General features: G+C 44.9%; 1 protein-coding gene across 2 annotated transcripts; it reads left to right on the top strand.

Moving 5' to 3' along the window:
• The first annotated feature begins 14 nt into the window (after positions 1 to 14).
• IMMT (inner membrane mitochondrial protein) lies at positions 15 to 25,081 on the top strand. Of its 2 annotated transcripts, XM_075752747.1 has the most exons (15): positions 15 to 193; positions 7,306 to 7,382; positions 7,806 to 7,995; positions 9,837 to 9,957; positions 10,581 to 10,661; positions 11,723 to 11,824; positions 14,458 to 14,594; positions 15,592 to 15,695; positions 17,228 to 17,363; positions 17,938 to 18,067; positions 20,143 to 20,157; positions 21,723 to 21,946; positions 23,181 to 23,312; positions 23,691 to 23,820; positions 24,127 to 25,081. In XM_075752747.1, exons 1-15 carry the CDS (start codon positions 38 to 40, stop codon positions 24,732 to 24,734), a joined length of 2,343 nt encoding a protein of 780 aa, XP_075608862.1. In that variant the 5' UTR covers positions 15 to 37; the 3' UTR covers positions 24,735 to 25,081. The 2 variants fall into 2 exon arrangements, with proteins under 2 accessions (XP_075608862.1, XP_075608863.1); XM_075752748.1 differs by lacking the exon at positions 20,143 to 20,157.
• Positions 25,082 to 26,000: the final 919 nt, after the last annotated feature.

Here is a 26,000-nt window from a genome sequence, read left to right as displayed (position 1 = left end):
GCCCCCGGTGGAGCGGAAGCCCGAGCCGGCGCCGCGCATGCGTGCTGCGCTTTACTCGCGGTGGGGGGGCGGAGGCAGGCGGCGCTGGGAGTTACCGCGCACGGCGCCTTCCCGCAGCCTGCCCCCGGCCGCCACCGGCTCCGAGGCCATGCTGCGGGCGTGTCACCGAGCGGGGGTCGCTGTGGCCGCGCAGGTGAGCAGGGCGGCGGGCGGCGCGCACCCCTGGGGGAGCCCCGCGAGCTGTCCTCGCTGTCGCCTGCCCTCTGGCCGGTGAGGCCTGGCGGGGTCCGGGCCGGGCCCGCTGGCGGGGCCGAGTAGAGACGGCGCGGGGCAGGGGGGGGTACGAGGCGCGGCGCGTCCTCTAATCGCGGTTCGGTCTTCTCTGAATGACTCCGCACGCGCCGCCCGCGATTGGCCGCTCGGGTTTGAGGGGCGGCCGCGAGCGCCAACGGGACGCCTGGGCGGGAGGGGGCTGGGCCTTAGTAAGTGCGGTGTACTACGAGTCCCGGCGTGCAGCGCGCCGGCCCTGCGCGGGGTGGAGGGGCGCGCGGCCCGCAAGGCACGCCGGTCCCCGTAGTCTGTGGCGGGTCTCCCGCCGTGTGGCGGCCCCTGGGGAGCGCGGGCGGGCGGGATCGGGGCTGCCGGCCGCGCCGCGCTGCATGCTGGGGGCTGTAGTCCCCTCGGCGGTCACTGCCGGCGCCGGGCCTGCCGCCGCCTCTCCCGCCGGTCCCGGCCTCGGGGCAGCGCCGGGGGGCGGCGGCCGCGGCCCAGAGGGGCGGCAGGGCTCGGCGGCGGCACACGGCCGGCCGGATCCTCGGGGGCGGGGAGGCCGCGCCCCGCTCTACCGGCGGGGAAGGACGTGACCTTGCTTTCCCCGCTGCGGCCTCTCCTGCGCCGCCCCGGCCTGCGGCCCCGGTACCTCCCAGCCCTTCCCTGCTCTGGTCACGGTGGGTCCGATCGCCTGGCCGTGTCGCTAATAACGGGGCTCGGTGCTGAGGGTGACAAGTACCGTCAGCGTTCAGGTGTGAGGGTGCCTGAGGTGAGTCCTCTGTTGAGGCCCCAACTTGTATTTCAGGTGTCTGCTTAACAGTAATAAAAAATAACCTGCTTTGATCACTTTTATTTTCTACTCTGCATGTCATGTTCATTACTCTGTATTCACAGAGTTCAGCAAAGGAAAATCACAGAGTCACAGAATGGTTTGTGTTGGAAGGGACCTCAAAGATCATCTAGGTCCAACCCCCCTGCCATGGGCAGGGACACCCTCCACTAGACCACGTTGCCCAAAGCCCCATCCAACCTGGCCTTGAACGCTGCCAGGGAGCCAGGGGCAGCCACAGCTTCTCTGGGCAACCTGTGCCAGGGCCTCAGCACCCTCACAGGGAAGAATTTCTTCCTGATGCCTAATCTAAATCTACCTCTCTTTAGTTTAAAGCCATTACTCCTTGTCCTGTCACTCCATGCCCTTGTAAACAGTCCCTCTCCAGCTTTCCTGTAGCCCCTTTAGGGACTGGAAGGCTGAAAAGCTGTGCATTCAGCCCCCACTGGCTCTGCAGTTGACAGGTACACGTTTTAAAGCTAGCAACCTTTTCCTTCCCTGCAGCTGGCATTTCCTCTGCTGCTTTATAAGGCCGGAGGGTTCTCTGGGCCCGGTCATCTGATACCCGCTAAAATAAGGCTCTAGGTTTGCAGGGCTGTGGAAGGTTTTAGCTGGGAGTCGAGAAGACAAACCCCAGGCTTTCACAGATGTTTATCACTTAGGGCTCTTTGCCTATATTCAGGCTTTAAAAAAGTATGGCTGGAATGAATGTAGTTCTACAGCACTAGAAAAGCTAGTGTTGTGCTTTGCAGCTCAGAAGCGTGCCTTTGGTCTACAAAAGGAAGAACCATGCAAACACAGAGGTGCCACAGCACTCTGTGAGGTTTGTTGTCTGTATCCTTGCTGTTTGTTTCCTTACTTCAGAAAAAAACACTTTTTTTTTTTCCTTTACCCCTACTCATATTTCCTGATGAGACCGAATACAACGGAGATTTAGTTTGGACAGCAGAAGCAGGCAGGCAATGAAATAGTATTTTATACATTTTGCTTCTTTTTATTCATATTGAGGAGAAACTTTGTGGCATACTGTAGTATATACACATGAAGCCTGTTGCTGGTCCCATGGACTTTCTGCAACTGTTGTGCAATCTGTTTGGGTGGCAAAAGAGCCAGAAACTGGGAGTAAGAAACAAATGTTGTAACTATAGTGCCTGTTTTGCAAGAGGTGCAGAGTTGTGGACTCTGATCAAGAAGTGCTAACCTGATCTGAGATGTTACTAGGTAATTTTTCCACAAGTAATGGCAGTAAGTCCTTCTGGCTGTTAAGAGGCTGACAGGCCTGGAAGGGGCACCAACGCGGTAACGCCGTGATGCTCCATCTGGCTGTGCTGCCTGTTGCCTTGCTCATAAGGGAAGGCATCCTTGCTGCCTGTGTCCTTCTGCCTGGGGGAGCACCTTCAACAGACACGTTCCTGCCGGAGCAGTGGCGTTGCTTTATTCTCTGCTCCAGCACAGTGACCCCCAGGCAGCCACGATTGCACCGTTTTTATATCTTATTATCCAACTTCCATTTTGGTGTCTTTACTACCCCTCGTCCCTCTTTTTTTTTGTCATGAGACTCGGTGCATCTCGTGTCATGTTTGGGAGTTTCTTTCGCCCTGTTCAGTTAGCTAAAGCTCAGGGCAGAGCCTTGGCGTCTGCCTGCAGGCCTGACAGTGGCATAATGAAACAGAGAGTGACAGAACCTTGCTGGTACCTTGCTGTTTAGTTGGTGAAACTTGCTTGTTTTGCTTTGATACAGCCCAAAAAGAGATGTGTGTCTTGGGTTTTTTTAAAATATTAGGAGTAGCAAGTTGTAACAACATTTTTTAAGAATGGAAATGAACCCTTTTTACATATATGTTTTATGGAAGCTGACAGTGAGGCAAGTCCGCTTCTGTTTTGTGATGTTAAGATACTCCTTTGCAGGTTGTTTAAGGAGAGCTGGACCAGGACTGTGGGGTTACAGGTCCCTGAGGATGCTCGGCTGCTTGAGCAGGCTGAGAGAGCAAGGAAGCAGAGCGTGGCTGGGTGGGGGAACAGCAAAGCAACTGCTGCTCCCCAAAGCCAGAGCAGCACAAAGGTCTAAGTGTGGTGGGTTGACCCTGGCTGGGGGCTGGGTGCCCACCAGAGCCGCTCTGTCACTCCCCTCCTTCACTAAATAGGGGAGAAAAAGTACAATGAAAAGCTTGTGGGTCGAGATAAGGGCAGGGAGAGATCACCCACTAATTATCGTCACGAGCAAAACAGACCGAACTTAGAGAGGGAATTCATCTAATTTATTACTAAGCAAAACAGAGTAGAGGAATGAGAAATAAAATCAAATCTTAAAACACCTCTCCCCACCCCTCCCACCTTCCCAGGCTCAACTTCACTCCCGGCTTCAACCTCCGCCCCCCGCCAGCGGCACAGGGGGACGGGGAGTGGGGGTTACGGTCAGTTCATCACACGGTGTTTCTGCCGCTTCTTCATCCTCAGGGGGAGGACTCCTCTCATCGTTCCCCTGCTCCAGCGTGGGGTCCCTCTCATGGGAGACAGTCCTTCATGAACTTCTCTGACATGAGTCTCTCCCACGGGCTACAGTCCTTCATGAACTGCTCCAGCGTGGGTCTCTCCCACGGGGTGCAGACCTTCAGGAGCAAACTGCTCCAGCGTGGGGTCCCCCACGGGGTCACAAGTCCTGTCAGCAAACCTGCTCTGGCGTGGGCTCCTCTCTCCACGGGTCCACAGGTCCTGCCAGGAGCTTGCTCCAGCGTGGGCTTCCCACGGGGCCACAGCCTCCTTCAGGTGCCTCCACCTGCTCCGGCGTGGGGTCCTCCACGGGCTGCAGGTGGAATCTCTACACCCCCTCATCCTCCCTCCATGGGCTGCAGGGGGACAGCCTGCTTCACCATGGTCTTCACCACGGGCTGCTGGGGGATCTCTGCTCTGGTGCCTGGAGCACCTCCTGCCCCTCCTTCTGCACTGACCTTGGTGTCTGCAGATGTTCTTACATCTTCTCACTCCTCTCTCTGGCTGCAAAAGCTCCCTCTAACTGTTTTTCTCTTTCTTAAATATGTTATCACAGAGGCACTGATGGGCTCGGCCTTGGCCAGCGGCGGGTCCGTCTTGGAGCCGGCTGGCATTGGCTCTGTCAGACACAGGGGAAGCTTCTGGCAGCTTCTCACAGAAGCCGCCCCTGTAGCCCCCGCTGCTACCAAAACCTTGCCACGCAAACCCAACGCACTAAGTACGGAAAATCCCAGTACAGAGTTCGTGGTGGAGACTGGGAGAAATTTTAATCCTTCTGTCTTACTGTGAGCTCTGTGCGTGGAGGATCAGCTTGTTAACAAGTAAATTAAAGTTGTGGCTTTGGGAGAAGAGGGTCTTCATCACAGCAATTTCATAAATGTTTTCAGGTACATGTGCAGTGCTGCAGAGAGACTCTTTGCTTATTTGGAGTATTTCTGTAGTTTTCTTTGAGAAGCAGCAGAGTGTTTTGTAAAATGGTACGATATTTGGCAGAAGTCTTGAATTATGGGGATTCAATTTGAGTCCTGTGGTCAGATATCCTTGTTACATCTAACCTCTATCATAACAAAGACAAACTTCCTCTGAAGTTTCTGGTTTGCTCTGTTTAATTACACAAATCCCATGTTGTGGAAGACTGTATGTGTCTTGCAAGCTTCATTCTGTGCAAATTTTGGGTCAAGATGCTTGAGCCTGGTGAGCAGGAGATGTTTAGCTGGGGCTGAATGAATGCGGAGGATGGCGTGTCCTGTGTCTGGTTATTTAAGTTATACATGAAGTATATGCCTGCAAGACAGATTTTATTTTTTGAATGATGTTCTGCCATGCTGTGCTGTGCCTGTCCTGAGTAAATGTCAGATTCAGTGGGGCTCTTAACATTAACCTGAGTGAAGGGACAGTGTACCCTGTGAAGTGATTCTTGTGGCGATATAACAGTACACAATGAATGTAAAATAATAACCATTTGAGAAGTTAGGTGAAACAAAGAGCACGTAAGAAGAACTGGAGGAGGAGGAAGAAATGGCAACAGCTGCCTGTGCCACAGTGATCTGCGCTGTCTGCATGCTGCCTTATCAAAAGGGTTTTCTCTGTCTTCTCTTCTGCGGGATGGCAAGTGGTTTATTTCTGCCTTTTACAGGGCATAGTAATGCACAGGTGATGTATTTCTTCCAAATCCTTTGAGGCATTATTACAAATAAATAACAGGAGTCTAAAAAAAAATTACAAACTCCTGGCAATTATGCAAAGAGGAGATTAGAAACTACCTGTAAGTTTCTAAAGTATGGTGATAGAGCAAATGTAGGCAATATTATTATGATGGCCAAAAGAGGGCAATGCTTCTTTAAAAAAAATAATGATTTAGTGATTTTTGGAGGTAGTAGTATATTTGTATGTGAAGGAAGAAAAGTAGACTTGGGCTTCCGTTCATAAAACATTGATACCTAAAGATTTTTGGTGGCTGTTCTCCTGGCCAGCTGCGGGATTTTCTGTTTGTTGCAGCATCTTGAAAGAAAGAGTTGGTGCTTGGTTGTCACTCCCATTGCTACACGTACACTAGTGTGAGTCCAACTTCATAGGTGGAGCGCCTGCATTTTGGTTCTGCTTATCTTGATGAACAATGAATAAAAATAAGGATTTGGCTACTCGTAGAACAGCCCCGCTCGGAAGGGACCTTGAAAGATCATCTGATCCAAAGAGCATCTGGACTGAAAACAGTAATTCCTCCCCCCCCCCCCCCCCCCCCCCCCAAAAAAAAAAACCCCTTATTGTGTGCAAAGCATAAATGCTGAACAACAAGCAGCAAGTTTTTCTCTTCTGCCCTGGTAGCTCTCTAAGTGCTATTTTGCTCATCCTATACTTCATGGTGTAATAGGGACCTACTAAGAGTCAGGAGCACATCCAGCAGTCGATTACAAAATGATTTAAGAGGCTTTTGTTAGTGAAGTCCCATTTGAAAGGACCGGGGAAGCCTTGGCGTATGCTGCTGGGGCAATCAGGTCTAATAATCAAAAGCATTACAGAATATCTTTATTATTTTGTGTCCCATTCATCCATTGTAAAGCAGAAAATCAACCACGGAGCTTAGCTAGAGCTTGTGAAGGTCTCGGGTAAGAAGAGCACGTTTCCTCTTGCTGTACACATGTTCCTGTGATTAATAAAAAAATTTTGGCTGCTGTTCTGGAAAGAATAAGAATTCAGTGTTCCTGCCTTTCCTCTCTATGCTGTTGGACAAGGATGGGACCTAAACAAGAAGATTTGTACTTGTTACTTAGTTCCTTTTGGATATGGCAGTAAAGAACCTTATCTTCTGGGGTTATGTTATAGTGAAGCATCTCCCAATTTTCTTTTTTTCTTTTTTTTAAAGAAAAGATTTCTAGTTGCCCAAAATATCTCAAACGTGGGAAAAGTTCCTGTTGTGTCTTACACTCTGATTTCCCGAGTCCTGTATTCTTCTCTTAGCAATTCATGTGTCAGGGGAAAAAGCCTCCTGAGGCAAACAGTGTTTTTCCTTCTGCAGGCTGGAGCAGCTTAACCAGTCTTTCTGGTAAATCTTAATTTTCAGCTAAAATATAAAGTAGATAAAAATCGTGGGTGATGGGGGTTTTGTTAAGTAGAATATAATGAAATATCACTGCTCATATAGTAATTCATTTGTATTATAACCTGATGTCTATCTGCAAAGTGAATGCGTTGCTAATTCTTTTAAAGAGGAAGGTTTTGAAACTCAAGGAGAACTTTTTGTACGTCTTCAGAAATAAAAAATATTTTTAAATATTAAATATAGCTTTTAATAGTTTTCAATATTTAAACAGCTGTTGTCTTCTGCACCGCTCACAGCTGAGCTGTTCTAGCACACAAGATTGTTGAAGAGAATCTGAACTAACCCAGTTGTGCTCCCCAAACTGGAGATTGGGGACATAAATAAGCAAAATAAATGCAGTAATAAGCTGGGGTGATAGTTTTTTATTGGTTTTGTTTTCTTTCTTGTCTTTCAAAATACCAAATTACTTCTTAAAAAGTCCTTAACCTACAAGCTGCACGTGAGAAAGCTTTGTTTAGAGAAAAGAGTCCAACATCACTGCTCTAGTGCCGCTGCTGCTTTCGTTCGGGGGGCGTGCAAGATGTGGCGATGGAGCAAACCGGTCCCATGCTGGTGCTGAGGTGAAGGGACGTTTCAGTGTGCTCACAGCTTAACTCACCTCCTCCACCTCTTGCAGAATAGCCGGCGTGGGAGAGCATCGCTCCGTCCATTACGACTGTACCGTGGATATGCCACCCCCTCGGGAGAGTCTGGGTATGTAGAAGGTTTTGGAGGGGTGGAACAGGTTCCTTGGTGCGTTGACCAAGAGGGAATCTGCTCCTTAGTTTCACCTGAGAGCAAATTGGTGGTGGTGGGATTTTTTCGTTGTTGAGTAACTCTTATTCTCATGGTTTTGCGTGTTCCTTGTTTGATTCAGATTGAAATGAAGCTAATCAAGGTGATCAATATTTAGAAGGAAGGTTGTGGGTTGCTGTCTTATCTTTGGGTTAGTCATGAACCAGTACAGTACCAGGGGTTCGCTGGTGCTGAAAGTGATTTAAAGCGGGTGCTGAGTTTGTTGGCAAGCTTCTGGAACAGAGTGGTTGTCCCCAGCTGTAAGCTAAAGACTCACAAACTGTTCAATGTTTGTCATACAATACAATTTACATAACTTTCACTCTTCTTCCCCCTGCTCAGTGTTTCTGTAGGCAAAATCATTGGTGCAGGTGTCCTCTTTGTGGGTGGAGGAGTAGGTGGAACCGTCCTGTATGCCAGCTATGACGCACAGTTCCGGGAGAGCGTAGAGAAGGCTGTTCCCTACTCTGATAAACTGTTTGAGTTGGCGCTTGGTCCTGCACCTCATACTGTACCGATGCCAAAGAAACCGGTAAGTGTTTCCCATTCACCACCACCCTCTCCTTTTTCTTTTTTTTTTTTTAAAGAGAGCATCTGCTCTCAGTTTTCAAATTCTGATTAATTTTGCTGTGCTAGGAATTTAACAGTTCTTAAATTATGAAGGTTTAAGAATTATGAACTGAGTTACTGCTTTGTGCTGCATAACAGTGCTGCTTGTACGCTTCCCATTATCCGCTTGTGATTGTGGTCTGTGGGTTGTAAAACTATTACTTGTATTTATAGTAGAATAATCTAGTAGGATCCTAACTGAATAGCTGCTCTGCTTATACTCAGAAATACATTTGGGAGAGAGAGGGGTAGGCGACGTGTTGGAATTTAACTGTTTTACTAGAGGCTTAGTGTAGTTAGCGATGTAGCAGGATTAGAAAAAAATTCTTCTAAGCTGAACTTATTTTAAAGAGAACATTTTTGAATGACTAAAGACTTGAACGGCACAGAGCCACACATAAGCATCATACTTTGACATCTTAGTGGTGTGACCCTGCGGGAAGGAAAACCTGATACTACTGCCTTCAGCACAGCTCTGGAAATCAAATCTGGAAGTTTCTCTGTTCCTCTGTCTGAAAGCAAACGCTTCCTGATTATCCAAGAATGCTGAAAAGCTGCTCTGGCTGTGGATGTCCTGAGCTTTCAGAAACCATCTGACCTTCAAGAAAACCAAAATACTTTAATTGGGGTTAAAGAAAGCTGTTCGTAATGAATGGGAGAATATCAGCTGACTAAAACTGTATCTCTTCTGGATTTAGCTACACTTCACTTGTGATCATCCAACCTCTTAATGCCTCCCAGGCACTAGTAAATTTTGCAAAACAGACTGGTCAGGCGACAAAGTTATCACCTGCCCAGTCATGGCTCTAACTCAGATGCTTTTATTATTATCTTGTCACTTTGCATGATGGATATTAACGGATTAATATTATAAAACCGTGCAGTACTCTGCGCTTGAGTAAGCGGTCATCTGCCCCGAATGCAGCATCGGAATCCTTCCAAAGGGCAAGAGGTTAAGTCATGCAAATCTGATTCTTCCATGCCTGTCAACCCCACACCAAGCCTGTAGTGTCTTCTGGTCAGTGATATCCAGACAAAATCATCATTTTTTTTTAAACATCTCTTTAATTAGGCAGTCATGTATCTTTAAAACAATTATACTTTTTTTCCACTCAGCTTCCGAAGGAATTGCCTCAAAGCTGGGGAGAACGGGAGGGGTGACTCCCATAAGTGCTGGTGGCTAAAAAAATTACAATTGAGAGAGCAAGCTGTTGGGATGCTTACCTGAAAAAAGCTGGGGAGAGAAGGCTGATGGCCTAACTTGTTTTGACAATAAGCGCTCAAGAGGTTTGAAATGAAGAGAAGTGTCAACTGAATTAATTTAAGATACACCTGTATGGACTAAATAATGTCCAAGGGGAAAGAATTGAAATCTGCTTTCTGAAGTTGTTTCAGACCTTCACGTGTGTGTGATTTGTATAGTTTCTGCATTATCTGTGGTGTTCAACACACTCAGAAGTCTTTGGAATATTTGAGGCATGAAATTATTTGCTTTTTATGTATATCTTGATAAATATTTGTAGTGAAAGCTGCCACTACTATACTTTCAGTTTTGGAGAGGTGAACATCGTAAAGATTCCTTCTAAATTAAAAATCAAGGCCAGAAATTATATGGCCTTGCTACTGTTTCCATGTCTAGCTTGAAGTCTAGATTTATGATGCAGGTGTCTGGACATGGAAATGTTCTTTTCCATTATAATGGAATCAGTGAGACACAAGCTGTTTGGAAACTGGTGATATTTCTTCTTTCTGATTTTTTTCAAGATACAGCAAGGTCCACTGAAAATCTCATCTGTAGCAGAAGTAATGAAAGAATCTAAACAGCCTGCTCCCAAATCCCAGATGAGCAAAACAGAAGCTGTTCCTCCTTCAGAGGAAAAAGAAGGTAAATTTATAGAATGTCATGTAGAGAGAAGCAAAAGACCTCATGATCTCCTCTATCATATGTGTTAGGGTCGATTAAAATAGTCCTTTGGAATGGCTGGAGATGAGTATGTTATAATTTCTTCAAATTAATGTTATTTTCTTTTCAGTCATAAGAAAATCTGCCTAAAGTGGCTTGACTTTTTTTTTTTTGCTATTTTTTAGGAAACCTGTTTACTTTATAGAATATTTGGAATCTAAGATAAACAATGACCATCCTGCACAGATTAGATAGGAGACTCAGCAGGAAGAGCACTTTGGGTGCTCGACTCTGAGGCTTTTTACCTCCTGTTCTTGCAAGCACAAAAAGGTTAATTTTGGATAATTACTGAGCTAGTGTAAAGCCAGATCAAATCAAACTAGAGAGGAGCAGTTGTGATATCTTTATCCATTTATCTCTCATAGCCATGTGAATATGTAATACCTAGTTGCTGTTTGTCCAGGAAATTCTCTTTTTCTGGAAATAATAATATCAGTGTCCAAATAATATGTTTCTACAGAGGAAAAAATTAAGTGTTACATCTCTGTTCTTACATTATAGCTCATACATACTAACTGGGTTTGTTCTATAACTGTATTTAACAGCAGGCAAGGCTGCAGCACAGATCATCTCTGCGACAGGTGTAGCCATGTCGGTGCCAGCTCCGGGGATACAGACTGAAGAAGGTGAAAAAGATCATATGAATACGATGAATAAAAACCAAATCCTGTAGCTTCGAGTGCATAAATTCTTACTTCTTTGTCAGTTTTTCAAGGCGTGATTGTACCTTGTGCAGAACAAAACTTCCATCATCTGTTAATAGATTTTTAACAAACTAAGCTGAGATTGATCCTGGGAGAGGTGTAGGCATGAAAGCAAGAGGAAAGCGTGCCTTTATGTGAACTGGAACTTGTACAGTCCAGTTGGCCTCTGCTCTTTGCGCTTTTCTGACTGCTGTTCAGACAAGCGTGTCTGCCCAGGGCCAAGTGAAGAAACTGCATTTATTGTTTAACTTGACAAGAAACATAAGCTTCTATATGATAGTCTCTTTCAGATGAGATTACATTCATTTCTTTATGTATGAACACATTTCATAAAAAGGATGCCAGCAGTAAGTAAATACATTCTTCAGAGTTAGCACCGGCATTATTAGAAGGTAACCTGATGTTTTTTGTTGCAGCCTGAGGCTGAGAGGTCTGGGCTTTCTCCCCAGTTCAGATACAGACTTGCTGTTGGTCTTGAGGGAATTACTTAGGTCAGTGCTCACTCTGAAAGGCATTTTAAGTAGCCTTAGGCTAGGGCATAGAGTATAATCGTGATTCATCATAGTTCCCTCCCTAATCTTTCTTTACTTTGGCAGAGGAGAACTGAAAAAAAAAAACAACAAAAAAAAACAGATACTCACTTGAAATTTAAACTTGGCTCTGTAAGTGTTTTCCAGTTCTTGCTTTGCTTTTCACTTCTGAATCTTGTATACTTTTGTAACTAGACAACATAAAATCTACAGATGCATGTGAGGTATCCATGATACTGTTTTTAATTTTAAGAAGATTTGAGACTGGCCTTTGTAGTTATGGGAATAAAAAAGCTCAAGGTCATTTCAGCATGGCTTTGTGCAGAAGTCAGATTTATAATGTGATACTGACTATAAAAATCAATTTTGAAGAGAGAGTTACTTCCTTACAAGTAATCCATGTACTGACTTGGACTCTCTGCTGAAACAGTTTAACTCTTTACTTCTGAATAGGTAAAGAACATGAAGGTTCCCATGCCGTAAAAGAACGGTCACCAGAAGAAGTTGCGGCCCGGCTTGCCCAGCAAGACAAAGAAGAGCAAGAGAAGGTATCAGGTAAGTCCACGCTGATAGTTTTCCTATACGTGTTCTACGTGACAGAATTGTTGGACTGTTTTGGTTTTAGAGTTCTGAGTTGCTTACGCACCTCTTTGTTGTTGTCCCTGTGTTGTGTTGGCAGGATGAGTGGTGTTGAAGCTTCTTCCACCCACTAAGACGGAACTGATAGTCAAAGAATGATGGAAAATTTGGGGTTGGAATGGACCTCCACGGTCTCTAGTTCACCCCCTGCTTGGAGAGTTGGGGCGAGTTGCTCAGGGCCTTCTCCCCTGGAGGTTTGAAGCTCTCCAAGGATGGAGACTGTTCCACCTCGGAGCAGCTTTGCTAGTGCTTCTTATGATGGAGAACTTGATACATCCAATTAATTTCTTTTATTGGCGCTTGGATCTGTTGCCTCTTGCTCTTTCTCTGGGCGCCTCTGAGAAGTCAGTTCAGTCTCTCCTGTAACGCTCCTTTAGATGTGGAAGGCATTACTTCAGATACCCCTTTGGCTTTTCTTCTCCAGGCTCTCAGATCCCTCAGCCTCTCATCAGTGTCACGTGCTGCCGACCCCCAACCATCCTAGTGCCTCCAGTGTTCGCTCCGCAGTTTCTTTGTGTCTTTCACATATTGGAGGCTCTCAAAATGTTACATCGTATTTCAGATGCAGTCTCCTTAAGTGCCAGTTAGAGGGAAATCATTCCCTCGCTTGATCTGAGGGATGTGCTCTTGTTGGATGCAGCCCTGCTCACAGTCAGGACTCATTGCTGCCGGTGCGTGCTGCTGACCCGTGTTCAGGTTGCCATCTTCTGGGATCCCCAGGTCCTTGTCCACAGAGCAGCTGCCTCGACATATTTGGTAGTGGTTCAGGGACGGTACGTCAAGGCGCTGTGAAGAGTCGCCTGTAGGTTCTGGGTTGGGAACTGTGACAATTCCTTGCTTGGGTTCTAACTCAGAGCCATTAATCCAGCTGTATTACTGAGAGGTGGTCTGGCTTTTCCTGTGTCCCAAAACTCCTGTCCTCCTTGTGTGTCTTGCTCAAAACAATGAGCTTTGATTCCCTCCTCACCTCCCACTTGGTTTATTAGATTTTAAATACTTCTGGGCTGTGGTTTGGTCTTGGTTTGGCTGCAGCATGATTGTTTAAATCAGGAGTTTTGTTTAAATCAGGTCCTCTCCTTGTTTGTCTCAGGGGAAGCCAGGAAAATAGAGATTTTTTTTTTTTTTTGGTAGATGGTATTTTGCTGTCTTGTATGTCCGGGCAATCTGTAGCCCTTGCTACTTACCTACCTTGATACTTACCTTCTGAAAGCAAACCCAGCTCAAGCTGCAGATTGCTCGCAGTGTTAGAAAGCTTCCATATCGTCCTCCAGCCCATGCTGATGAGGACAAGAGGGAGACCAGCCTCTTGGAGAAATGGATGGATGTTGAAGGGTGACTTCTGACTTGGGGCAGTGCAAAGATGGCTGACTGCAGTGGCTCTGCAGACCTTCTGCGGTGAGGGAAGGAGTCTTTGGGGGTGAGTAGGCTAGAGGCATTGACTACAAGGACGCTGAACAGAAAATGTATTTAAAGTAAGTGGAGGTTTACTGCTAACATGGTGTAGTCAGTGAAAATAGGCTTGAAAGGCAGTTTAACAATACTGAGGCCACATATTGGACATGCTTCAGGCTGCTGTGGGAGCTATGGCCTTTTTATTTTATTATTCCTTTTGTGCTTGGAAAGGGCCGATGGTGGAAGAGGCGCTAGTGCGGTGTGCTGCGTCCTGTCTGACCTGTCTGACCGCTGTGCCCGTGAAACGGCATCTTGGCAGATGCATCGACCACACTCAGTCTTTCCTCCAAGTGCTTTGGTCCTCAGCCAAAGTCCAAGCCTTGGGCTGTTGGCACACGCAAGGGCTGGGAAGGGTATACAAGTCTGGACTTAACGGGCTCGGAGTAGATGTGCTGGTTGTAGTCTGCTGCCGCTTGCTTCTGTTCAGAACTTTGTGTGGTGTAAAAGAGCAACACGGACAGAAACAAGAGCCTTGGCATTAGTTGTCTGCTTTGTACAAAGACTTTTTTGCAAGCAAAGAAGTTGAAATGTCACACTGAAAAAATCCAGAGGAGTATTTTCTGGAGTGGTGGATTTACTTACTCCACTTCTTAGAAATAAGTACCTCACTCCAAAAACAGATGTTGCTCACTCTGATTAATCATTCTGGTTTGGTTCCTGCTTGAATAATTAATAGCTCATTGGTGCTTCTATACTAATAGGAGTAGGTAGTCGAGTCCACCGCCGCCTTGGCTAGGAAGGAGAACTCTGTATTTGGAATGTATCTTCTTTGTGGGAGACAGGAAAATTTATTTGTTTTCTCTTAATAGCCATTGTAACAAATGAAGATGGAAAAAAATCTACTGGGTTAAATGTTCCTCCTGCAGAAACATGGTAAAAGTCTCCGACTGCGTGGCTTTATTGCTACCTTAGTACTCCTTCTCTAAACGAGGAGCGTGTTCTAGCGACCGTTCTTCTTCTGAAGGCTGCAAGCATCGTTCCTGAATTGACTAACTCTTTTCGCTCATAGAAAATACCATAAGGAGGATATAACAGGTCATTTTACTAGTTCTAAGGCTCTTCTTACAGTGTAATTTGGTTAATTCATTTTTTTCCAGCCCTTGCAGCAACTCTAGAAGGAGCCCTGAGTGCCACAGCTCGTATAACCCTTCAGGCAATTACTGCCCAGGAATCTGCTGTGCAAGCAGTGAATGCCCATTCACAAATACTGAAGGAGGCCATGGATAATTCTGAGGTAAACTGCACAAATGGGGACTTTTTTTTTTTTTTTAATTGTGTTCAGCAAAACTTTTCATTTCACCATTAAAGTTGGAAGCTTTTTTTGCAATGTCTTTACTTTTATCAGTTTTAACTAATTTTTCCACTGGTGAAGTGTTGTCTAATTGAATAATACAGTGGTTTTGCTTTTGAATTTTGGGTGTTTTCCCCCCCAATTCCTTTATTTCCCTTTTGCAAGAAGAAAAGTTAATACATTGATAGTCTTCCCATTGTATTTTAATTCATTGTATTTTAATTCCCAAGCCTATTTTTTACCTAGGTATAGTTAGGGTATCATACTGTCCACCCTGTAATCCCGTTGAACCATTCCCTTTGCCAAAATCTTCTTTTCTTGTCTGGAAATGAGTAGGGGATGATGCACGAGTGATACCAGCTTGTGATTCTGGTGTGCTAATGCTGGGCTTTGTGTGGAACTGCTGCTTCCTATTCAGTTCTGGAGCAAAGAATATAATTTAGTGGTTAATCAAATGAACAGGGGCATACAGGCAACTAAACAAGCACTCAAGATTTAATCTAGTGGTTAGAAAAACAAGTATCTTAAGAGTTTGCTTTTAAGCTTAAGTATTAAGCTTACTTTAAATTAAGCTACTTTAAAGTATTATGGTACTTAAAGTATTAAGCTTAAAAGCAATTTTAAAGTAGTACAGTACTTTAATACATGTAGAGATTTCCCCAAAAAATGTTGAGGCATCATACAGTGATCCTCACGCGTGCTCTTCTGCGTGGACAGATGGCTGTTGCTCAGGTGGAACAAAACATTAAGAATCAAACAAAACGAAATGTTGGAAGGGAAAATGTGTTCATAAAGCTTCCAGCTGTGCTGTTGGTAAACCACAAAAACATTGCTCAGTTTGAATGAAATGAGTGTAGCAACTCCTGGGCTTTCATTTATTTTTGATAACGGTTTTACTTCATGATTGCCATGACCCTAATTAGGCATCTATGCTTCTTAGGCTGCTGGGGAGAAAAAATCATCTCAGTGGCGCACTCTGGAGGAAGCGCTGAAGGATCGGAGGAGAGCAGTGGATGAAGCCGCTGACGCCCTTCTGAAAGCCAAGTAAGTCGCTTGTTTTTAGGCTTGTGGAGTGGAAAGTTCATGTCGCCCATGCCAGGGCTGGCAGACACGGGGTGAGTTTCTAGAAAGCGTGCAGTCACTTGTGTTCGTATCAAACTGACGTGCCGGTGCTGCATTGAAAAAAGGTTTCATACACTAGTGAAGATTTTAATTTGCGGTGTGTACACCTTAGCTGCCTGTGCACATGGTGTACCAAAGAGTCTGAAACAGACCTATTCTTCTTTCTAAGAACTTGTTTATCTCCTTAGTACTTACATACAATGTTGGTAAGTTCAACTAAGAATAAAACAAATCCATGATACTTAAAGTATTATTTTGTGATAACTTTGTCAATATAAAACCTATTGCAAGGACTCCATGACTGCACTCTGTGTGTACTGAGTCAGTAACATCACGAGCTTCTTTCAGTTGTAATGAAAAATTAAACCTTACAGCATCGTTTGGCAGTTCCATCTGTCAGCAGAGTTCCTTTGAGGTTAGTTTTACTAAGCACGTGTCTAAGAAAAACTTGAATTCTGAAATGGAGCACTGCTCGTAACTCAAGGTTCTATACGAACCGCGTCAATGTGCGTTGAGTCCAACGTGCAGACTCATTGCATAGGGATTATACCAGCAAAAATAAGATGACACGTATCTCCAAGCTGCCCTTGTAATGAGGACAGAAATAAATCTGGAAACCCTTTGCTGCTTCTGAGGCTGAGAGGGCAACATCATCCTTGAAGTTGCACGGTTGCTGTTGAAGTTACAAATTTTTTATCTTTGAAGTTGCTGTGCTGACTCAAAATAGGGGATGTAACTGAGGTTTCAAAGAGTAAAACAAAGCTAACGCAGACCCCAGATGCGCTAGCTTCCATTCTGTATTGCTCTGTTGGATGTCTTTGCTTTTATTCATTTACTTATTTATTTTAAAGCTTGTTCCTTATTCCAATGAGGTCATTAGAAACCTCCATTGGTTTGAATGGATTTGGAAAAGGAACACTTTTTCCTTGATTTCCAATTATGCTAGAGGAAAGCGGTTCTTTCTTAATTACAAAAAATAAATAAATCTGTCTTTACAGAGCTCTATAAATTTTCTCATCCTCATTTACCTCCACCAGTCACCATGTCCAAAACTCTTCTGCAAGAGTAAGCCATCTGTATTAAAAATGTTTCCTTGATACTCGTAACAGTTACGTGATGGAAGTGTCTGCTGTCTAATACTAACTTAGCTTTACTAACTCCCTTCAGTGAACTTTCTTTCATCTTCTCCCTTCAGCTAAGTCTTGAGTACTAATTGCACTATAAATAATTCTCATTTTACATAGAATAGACACACTGATGTCTTTAGGTTTCAGGCTGTAGAAAAGAAATAATCTTTAGTCATGGCATCTCAGCCATAGAGCTGGTAGAGGGGAAGCACCAGTAGTTATCCAGTAGTTCTTCCTGTAAATACAGACAGCATAAAGTAAATTTTTCTGGGGAGTTATGTCGTAAGAACTGTATGCATTATAATTAGCAGCTTTTTCTCTTTTCAGAGAAGAGTTAGAGAAGATGAAAGGCGTAATCGAGAATGCCAAGAAGTCTCAGATCGCAGGAGCCAAACCTCATATTACCGCTGCAGAAGAAAATCTTCATCATATGATAGTTGACTTGGATAATGTTGTGAAAAAGGTAATGCTTCCGCATTTACCGTGAGGTTAGGAACGAGTAGGAGCAAATTGGGCTAATGACTTGGTGGATAAATCACTGTGCAGCTCAGAAGACTGGGGAAGAAATGTAAAGGTGAGATTTATCTCCTTTGCAGCACAGCTGATCACCCATCACATGTGTTTGGAGTGGAGAATTGAGCCTAACTGAGGGAACATCAGAACTTACTGAGGGGGGCAGCCGTCACAGGACTGGCTCGCTAGGCCTTTGTAGGGCCTGAGAGCAGAGAAGAGGAGATCTTTAAAGATATAAACTGATTTAAGATACTCTTTTGGTCCTGTCTAGGCTATAGACTGGCTATCGTTACAGTGCGTGTGTGAGAAGAAATGGATTTGTGGTTGTTCTAGCAAGTAATTACTGTATGCTAGAGGTTTGGTATCACAGGGCGGGGTTTTTCTCCTCCGAGTGAGTTTGTATTGGTTGGGCTGAAGGGTAACAGTATCTGCCACTCACTCAGGACCTGGTCTTAAATTATATATGCCTCCATTTTCAATACTTGCCTCAAAAAATAAACTAATCTCGGTTTTGTTTGTCACAGGTTCAGGCAGCGCAATCTGAAGCCAAGATAGTAGCTCAGTATCACGAGCTTGTGGCTACAGCTAGAGAGGAGTTTCAGCGAGAGCTTGACAGCATCACCCCCGACGTACAGCCTGGCTGGAAGGGGCTAAGTAAGTCTGATCGCAGGGTGACATCGTGCTTGTTACACGCCAGTCGCTTCGGGCTGTAGCGCTTCTGTAATTATTGCCACTGAATTGAACGTCCAGCACCCTGATTTCCATATTGTTTGGTTGCTTTGAAGTGAAAATTAGTTCACAATAAGTGATCTAAAGCAGGTTTTATGAAGAGGCTTAATTCTGGCAACTACCTGTGCTGTATTGGAAGTTTCATGAGATGTAGCTCTTCTATGACAAATATCATACAGTTGTTTAAACATCTCTTCCCTCCCCTGGTACGCTAGGAAGAGAGAGCCAGGTCATTCCAGGTTTGGATCAAATCTATGTTGCTCACTGATCAAGTATTTGTCTGATTGACTCTGTGATTATAGGTATTCTAATACACCATTAGTCCAGAGTGATAGAGAGGTCTCTAGATCATCACTGAAATGACAGATACAATGAAAGAGAGAATTCAGTGGTCTTTTCATACCCTGCCTACCCCAGTGTATCTTATTTCTAAAATTGACACAGTACCTTACCTTGAACAATAGCCAGTGCTGCACAAACGCAGTGAATAGGCATTTCACAGGGGTTTTTTATGCTATTACTACTACAGTTCTTTGCCTGACGTCTCAAATCTCATGAGCTCGTATTTATTTGAGGTGCTTGGGTTTTTCAACTTGAGCTCTTTTCCTGCTTTCCTTCTAAGAGAAAAGAGCGTGAAATGTGACTCAGAAGCACAGTTATACTGTTCCTCCCTTACTAGAGGAATAAATGCTGAGCTGCTGAACAGGTTCATACACCTCAGTGTTGCAGAAAGCAAGTGGGAAAGGAGTCGGACTCATGATGCAGTTACGATGGCTTACCCATCAGCTCAGCCACAGTAACCCCCACTCCCTCCTGCAGGGACCGTTGCCTACCGTAACTGCTTCCCTTTTAAAGATAAGCAGAGTTGCAGAAGGTGGGGTGTGCACGTACACCGTTACTGTGGATAAGCTGTGGGCAAGAACTCATGTGGTATGTTGTCTGTGGAGCAATTACCATCTGTAGTAGTTCAAAAACATTCATTCCCTAAAAAACATTTCCCAGATACTTCCAATCGGGTTTAATTTAAAATGTACTAAGTGATCTCAGGCTTTTCTGGCCTCAATGTTCAGAGGGAGCTCTCATGACTTTATTTCTGAGTTACAGTAGATTTCTTTCTAAATGTGATAACTGCTTAAAAAAATGTGGTTGTTAATATTGCCTAATGGTTTTCTTGAAGTATATTATGAAGTATTGCAAGGTAGTCTTTCTTAATGCTACTTTAGAAATGTGGACCTTCCTCTACAAAATAATTTTCCTAGCTAAATGAATACATCAGACCTCTGGAACAGTCAGTTTTTGTTAAAAAAAACCAAAACACAACCCACAAAACAACCACCAACCAACCACTTAGTACATGTGGGGAAAACATTTTAAATTAACAAATTGTTTGTGGAGTTTGCTTTTGGGGTATTAGTTTTGAAGAAAAAAAAAAATCATTTAGGGACGCTGGAGATGGAGCTGCCTTTCCTTGTGCAGGGTAAAGGGGGAACACATTGGGGTTTGTGATCGCTGCCCTTTTGAGGGAGGAAGGGAAATCTCCTGGTAGCTTCCACGCACTCCATGTGATACTGGCATGACCTACTTAAGTACCTACGGGCCTGACCTGTTAGTGTCTGTGACTCTCGCTGCTGCTTGGCGATTTGTTTCTTAACCAACCGCTTCTGATTTATAAGAACCTAGAAAAGTCTGACTCAAATTTTCGGTGTCCTGTTGCACTTTTCTATTTCAAACTTGTATTCCTTGCTTTGGCTAAAGTTAAACAAGGATCTGTGGGTTTCCAAGGGTGAGTTTAGTGGTTGGGATGTTTTGGGCCGCACCTTGCCAGTAATATAGAGACTTTTACACTCAACATACTGTTCTTCCTTAATTCCTACAGACTTAGGCTTACGTTGAAGTGACTGTAGATAAGAAGGTCTTAGTTTTTTATTTTACTTTTGCATGACTGACTTGCTGTAGTGAATGTGCATTAACTTCTCCAACTTCTCCTCTTTCTGTTGCAGAGATAACTGACTTAGGTGAGTTACTGTAACTTGTTCTGGTCTTGTGCGTGTCATCTCTTCTCTGTCCTTTTTTTAACGTTTGTGTGGTACATCGCTTTAACATACAGGCAGTATCAACAAAGGGGTGAAATGTTGCATTCCTAAAACATTTCAGGCTGAGGTATGCTTTGGGATTCTTGCCGCTTGTTTTGCATGTCTAGCTTAAACCACAAACTCTTTGTCTAGTAATATTTCCCAGTTGAGTGTGATCGCTGGCTTAAACCTTAAGCCAGGTTTAAATTTTCTTTGTGAATTTAAGCCAGTCGATGCTTTCCAGTGAGAAACAGAAACTTCTGAGCAGTTCCAGTCAAGCTTTGCGATGGCAGTTGGCCTCAGGTCGGCCCGCTTTGCCTCGCAGCAGGCCTGGCTTGAGAGAGGTGCTGGTGGATCCAGCGCCTACCAATGCCACTGAGAGGCCAAGCTACTTTGTTCGCTTGAAAAGCCACAGAGCGCCAGATCGCCAAAACCAGATTAATTTAATTTGAAGTTGGCTTGATTCTCCAAATCTAATCTTCATGACTGATTTTAGAAGAGTTGATTAACTCTCTGCTTACGAGGCTGATTTATATTTTCCTTTTCAATCAAAGAAATCTAATTTAAACCCGGAGTGCAGTAAAACCCTGTTCAGTTTGTAGTCAAGTCCACCAGCTGAGCTCTGTGCTGCTGGTCAGCTTCCCTGCTGGACCCCAGCACCGTTGCACCGAGCCCTCCCGCAGCAGTCCTTTCTCCAGCGCTCAGCAGCAGAACGGCTGAAGGACTTGAATTTCACTTGCGTTAGACCCTGCAGGAACGCCTTCCCAAGTAGTCCCTGCTTTTCCAAACAGGCGATTTACCTGGCAGCCAGCGCAAAAAGAGCTGCAGTATTTTACAGAGCCTATGCCATTCTCAGGTCATCAAATCTACAAATGCTGCAGACCTACCTTGTGTCCTCCTCCTCCTCCCCTCCCAGCAGAAAAATAGCAAACTTGGTAGCAGATGCAATGTGGTTGTGACCCCTACTGCTCTCTGAGTAGCCAAACCTGAAACTGGGGTAAGAAATCTGATTGGGAACAGTTGGCCTGGAGCACGGTTGAAGAGAGAATGGTAATTCTGGTTGTCTCTTTCAACAACTTCGATGTTTTGGGGATCAAATTTCCATAACCTTGTATCAGTCAGCACTGGGGTTTTGCAAATCCTCCTGTTCCACATGCTCTCACAGGGGAAAATAGGTGGTGAAGACCAAGAAATGAAGAGAATTGTTGACAGTCTCCTCTATTTGAGGGTGACATGGATATGGGAGTGTAAAGAATAGCTGTGAATAATTTCAAAGAAACTAAGAGAACTTCTCTCCTAGATAGAAAGTACTTGCTTGTAGGTGCGGCTCGGAAAGCTATATTGGGTGGGAATTAGCACAGCTCAAGGGCTTGAAGCGCTCGAAAACTTTTCCTAAAAAATGGTTGCCAGTAACCTCATGGAGCCTCCGAGTGCTCAAACGGGAGGTGGGCAAGCACCGCGGTGGCAGGTTCCCCACAGACCTTCCTAACACCCTATGTTTTCTTTAGCTGACCAGTTGTCGACAGACGACCTAAATTCTCTCATTGCGCATGCCCATCGTCGCATCGACCAGTTAAACAAGGAGCTGGCGGAGCAGCGAGTGAGGGAACAGCAGCACATCGAATCGGCCCTGGAGAAGCAGAAACTTGAAGATAAAAAAGCATTTGAGGCAGCCGTGGCCAAAGCGCTGGAGCATCACAAAAGTGAGATTGAAATAGAACAGGAGAAGAAGGTAAAGTGGCGTAACACAGCTGGTTGGATCTCTGGCTGAAAAAGGATGCAGAGGAGCTAGAGGAGGCACATGGAAGAGCAGTGGGGATGTTCCGAGTGCTGGGAGACTTCAGATAGGGCAACCCCCTGGATAAGCTTGGAAAGGAGATGTTGAGCAGAAGTTTGCATGCTCGGTTAGAATGGTAAAATCATACAGCGACACAGGGAATGACATTTTCATGTTTCCTGTCTGCTGTTGGAGATAGGATTACTGGGTCAAAAGAAATGGTTGGTCTGACCCACTGTGGCCACCTTAAGGTCATGGCATCCCTCCAGCCTGCCTCTAGCAGGTATCTCTGTGTTCTTCCACTCTTTGCCAGTGGTTTGGGATTCGGTTTCTTTCAAAAGGACTAAGAAAACTCAGAATTTTAATGCTGCTTTGGACACGAAGCAAGTGCAGCTTACATATCTAGGAATTTGGGTGCTGGAGGTTTTATCTTTTAAGATATCACGTTGCAGGCAGACCCTTGTGCCAGGTACTCCTGCTGTTTTCATGTATGTGCCTCTGAAAATGAGACTGAATGCTGGCCATTAGTTGAAAAATTTGTATTGACATGAGGGAAACAGACTTTCACCTATAACCTGTTAGTTCAAAGCACTGCAGTAACAGGAATTAAGTTAGAGCTCTTTTCAAGAGCTGCTTGAACTGTCATCTTTGCATTTAATGGAAGGCTGGAAATGACACGATTCTTAAAAAAAAAAACCACCAACAAACAGAAAACCAAAGAACTCTTCAACTGCTCCTAAATAAACCTGCCCTCTCCAGAGTGTCTGTTTTGTACAGGATCAGGTAAAATAGGTATTACCTTTTTGTTAAGCTAACTCTGACAGAATTACGGCATGTTGGGAAAAGGTAAAGTCTGTTCTGTTTGGAAGCTGGTTGATAAACACCACGGTGTTGAGTTTGTCATGTTGCTGTATCTTTTATATAGTATTTTGATAACTGCACTGAGTGCCCAGTGAGTGTAACCACCAGTTACTGGTGGTGTGAACTGTGAAGCTGTTCTTTCAAGGCTTTAGGAACAGGCTCAGCTATAAAAACGAACCTCAACAGTCTTTAAAATGAAACAGGCTCTATCAGTGCCGCTTATTTTATAAAATGCACCCCAGGTAATCACTGATGGATGATATAATCATAGTGTGTGACAAGCAGATGAAAAATAGCGGTGTAATAACAGCCGCTCATGTGTGTACAGGTTGAAGAAGTCCGAGAGGTGATGGAGAGTGAAATGAGGACCCAGCTCCGGCGGCAGGCTGCTGCCCACACAGACCACCTGAGAGATGTTCTTAAGATCCAGGAGCAGGAACTAAAGGTGGAATTTGAGCAGGTACGGGAGAGAGTCCTCAAGGGACTCGGGGATATATGGCCCCTTGCAAAGCACATGCTTCACAGGACGAGACTCCTGAACCTTCTTCTAGAAGATGAAGTGTGGGCTGGGGAGGGAAGCCTGCTCACCTTGGAGAGATACTTTGTATCTTTTGATTCAGACTTATCTTAAAAGCTTTTGCTATAGGTGAGAAATTTATGACAGAAGTAGAGTAACTGTTAAATTCACCCTAATAAGGCTTCTTACTGGTCTATTATATTTATGATACGCATTGTCCCTAGCAAGAACACCACCTTTCTATAAATTTATTTTAAAAATAAGGTAAATATAATTAAACAGCTGTTTCTAGTCTGATATACGTATCTTGCTCTGTTTCAGAACTTATCAGAGAAACTCAGCGAACAAGAAATGCAATTCAGACGCCTTACTCAGGAGCAGCTCGACAACTTCACGTTGGATATAAACACTGCCTACGCCAGACTGAAAGGAATTGAGCAAGCAGTGGAGAGTGAGCACTGAAATTGCATTTCTTTAAGGACTAAAGGCCCGTTAACCCAAACCTGGGTGCTTTAGCTCATGGGCCAGGGTTTGTCACACTGCTGAGCACGCAGCAAATCCCCGCAGCCTGAGTCCGATGCTGCCGTCTTGTTCCGACCCCGAATTGCGGAACAGACTTGCTTTGAGATCAAATGCCCAGGGGGCAGCTGCTCTTGAGAGCAGAGTGTTTAGAGGGATGGGTTTTGCTGCTGGTGTTCAAAATTCTTCCCGCACATGTGTCCCCAACTGAGAGTCCCCTTCTTGGCTTATTTTGCAGGTCATGCGGTGGCAGAAGAGGAAGCCAGAAAGGCCCATCAGCTGTGGCTTTCTGTTGAAGCACTCAAATACTGCATGAGAACAGCCTCTGGGGATAGTCCCACAGAACCTCTGGAGAGCGCGGTGAAGGCCATCAAAGCCAGTTGTTCTGACAACGCGTTTACGGAAGCCTTAACAGCAGCTCTCCCTCAGGAGTCTCTGACGCGGGGAGTATACAGTGAAGAGGCCCTCCGAGCGCGTTTCTACACAGTCCAAAAACTGGCAAAAAGAGTGGCTATGATCGACGAAACGAGAAACAGCCTGTATCAATACTTCCTGTCTTACCTGCAGTCGCTGCTTGTGTTTCACCCTCAACAGCTGAAGCCACCTGCTGAGCTCAGCCCCGACGACCTCGATACGTTTAAATTACTGTCTTACGCTTCGTATTGCATTGAACACGGAGATCTGGAGCTGGCAGCGAAATTTGTCAACCAGTTGAGAGGAGAGTCCAGGAGAGTGGCACACGACTGGCTGACCGAAGCTCGGATGACCCTAGAAACAAAACAAATTGTGGATATCCTGACAGCGTACGCCAGTGCTGTAGGGTTAGGAACAACTCAGGTGCAGTGAGCTAGGGGTGTAGTTTTGGAGGCTGTTCAGCAGCTGGTTGTGCGGGAGTGAAATCCCTCAGTCTCCTAAGGGGTGCAAACCGAGCTGTTGGCAGGGGCTGGAAGCGTTAAATCAAAGCACGGGTACCGTCTTGTGTCCTTGCACTGTATTTAACTTTACCACCTGTTGTATTTGTATTGGTTTTGAGTTATGATGACAACCAACTTCAGGAAGCTTCTGTACAATTTGTGTAACAATTCTGTTTCTCCATCTTACCAAGCGGGCTTGCAATCCAACTGAAATAATGTTTGTAACCTACCATTAATGAGTTGCCACTCTGTCAGCTGAATAAAACCAGCCTTCAACCACTTTTTCCTGCTGTTCAGTCTCCTCTCTAAAAATGAAACACAGCTGGGCAGTAGAAGAACAGCCTTTCTCCATGACCTGAAGAAGACAAACCCTCTTTCTCTTTTACTCCTTTCAAGGAAGAAGTCATTGATGTGATCAATGTGTGTTCATTAATTTGTATAGTTGTAAAAAAAAAATAAAAATGAACAAATCCATGTATGAGTAGAGGTTTAAGCAGACATAACTTACTCTGGTGGACTTCTACCCCTGCATGTTTTGTCTTCTCAGACCTGCTCCTCTGTAGAGGACTGGATATTTCTCTCCAGAAGCCAGGCTTTGGTTCAGCCAAAGAGAAGGGAGACCAAAGGAGCTGAGCCCAAGTTCCTTCTTCCTCTTACCCTTCCCTTAAGTCTTACCCTCAGTGACAGATTGATCAAACTCGCTCAGTACCCACTTGCTGAAATGAGTAACTGGCTTCGTCTCCTTGCTGATCCAGGTTTAAGTTGTTGGTACACTAAAGCACAGCGCATAGCGCTGCCCCTGAGAGCCCTTTATCTTTGCTCTACACCTTAACCTGTACTACTCAGGCAATGCTGGAACAGGCACGTTTGCTTCCTAGGACAAACATCGCCTTCACACAGCGGTGCTGCCCATCCACTCCCATAACACAAGGAACACTGGACTTTTAGCCTTTCAGCTGCCGTTCATTCTACCTCCAGCAGCCAGTTTCCCAAACTCATTACTGAGTTATCCTTCAGCTGCTTTCCCCAGCAGTGTGCTCCTGCTTCTCCTGCAGCATCATGTACATCAAGCTTTTATTTTTCAGAAAGAGAATCACCTGTTCACTACTTTTCACTGGAATATGATTTATTCCTGTCAGGAATGAGACTGTTCTTTGCCTGTTCAAGACAACTACTTACTTAAAAAAACCCACAAACA

Source organism: Balearica regulorum, chromosome 4 (genome assembly GCF_011004875.1).
Source record: "Balearica regulorum gibbericeps isolate bBalReg1 chromosome 4, bBalReg1.pri, whole genome shotgun sequence".
Taxonomy (NCBI): domain Eukaryota; kingdom Metazoa; phylum Chordata; class Aves; order Gruiformes; family Gruidae; genus Balearica; species Balearica regulorum.
The sequence above is the reverse complement of the archived record's forward strand: the minus strand, read 5'-3'. Positions and strand labels throughout refer to the sequence as shown.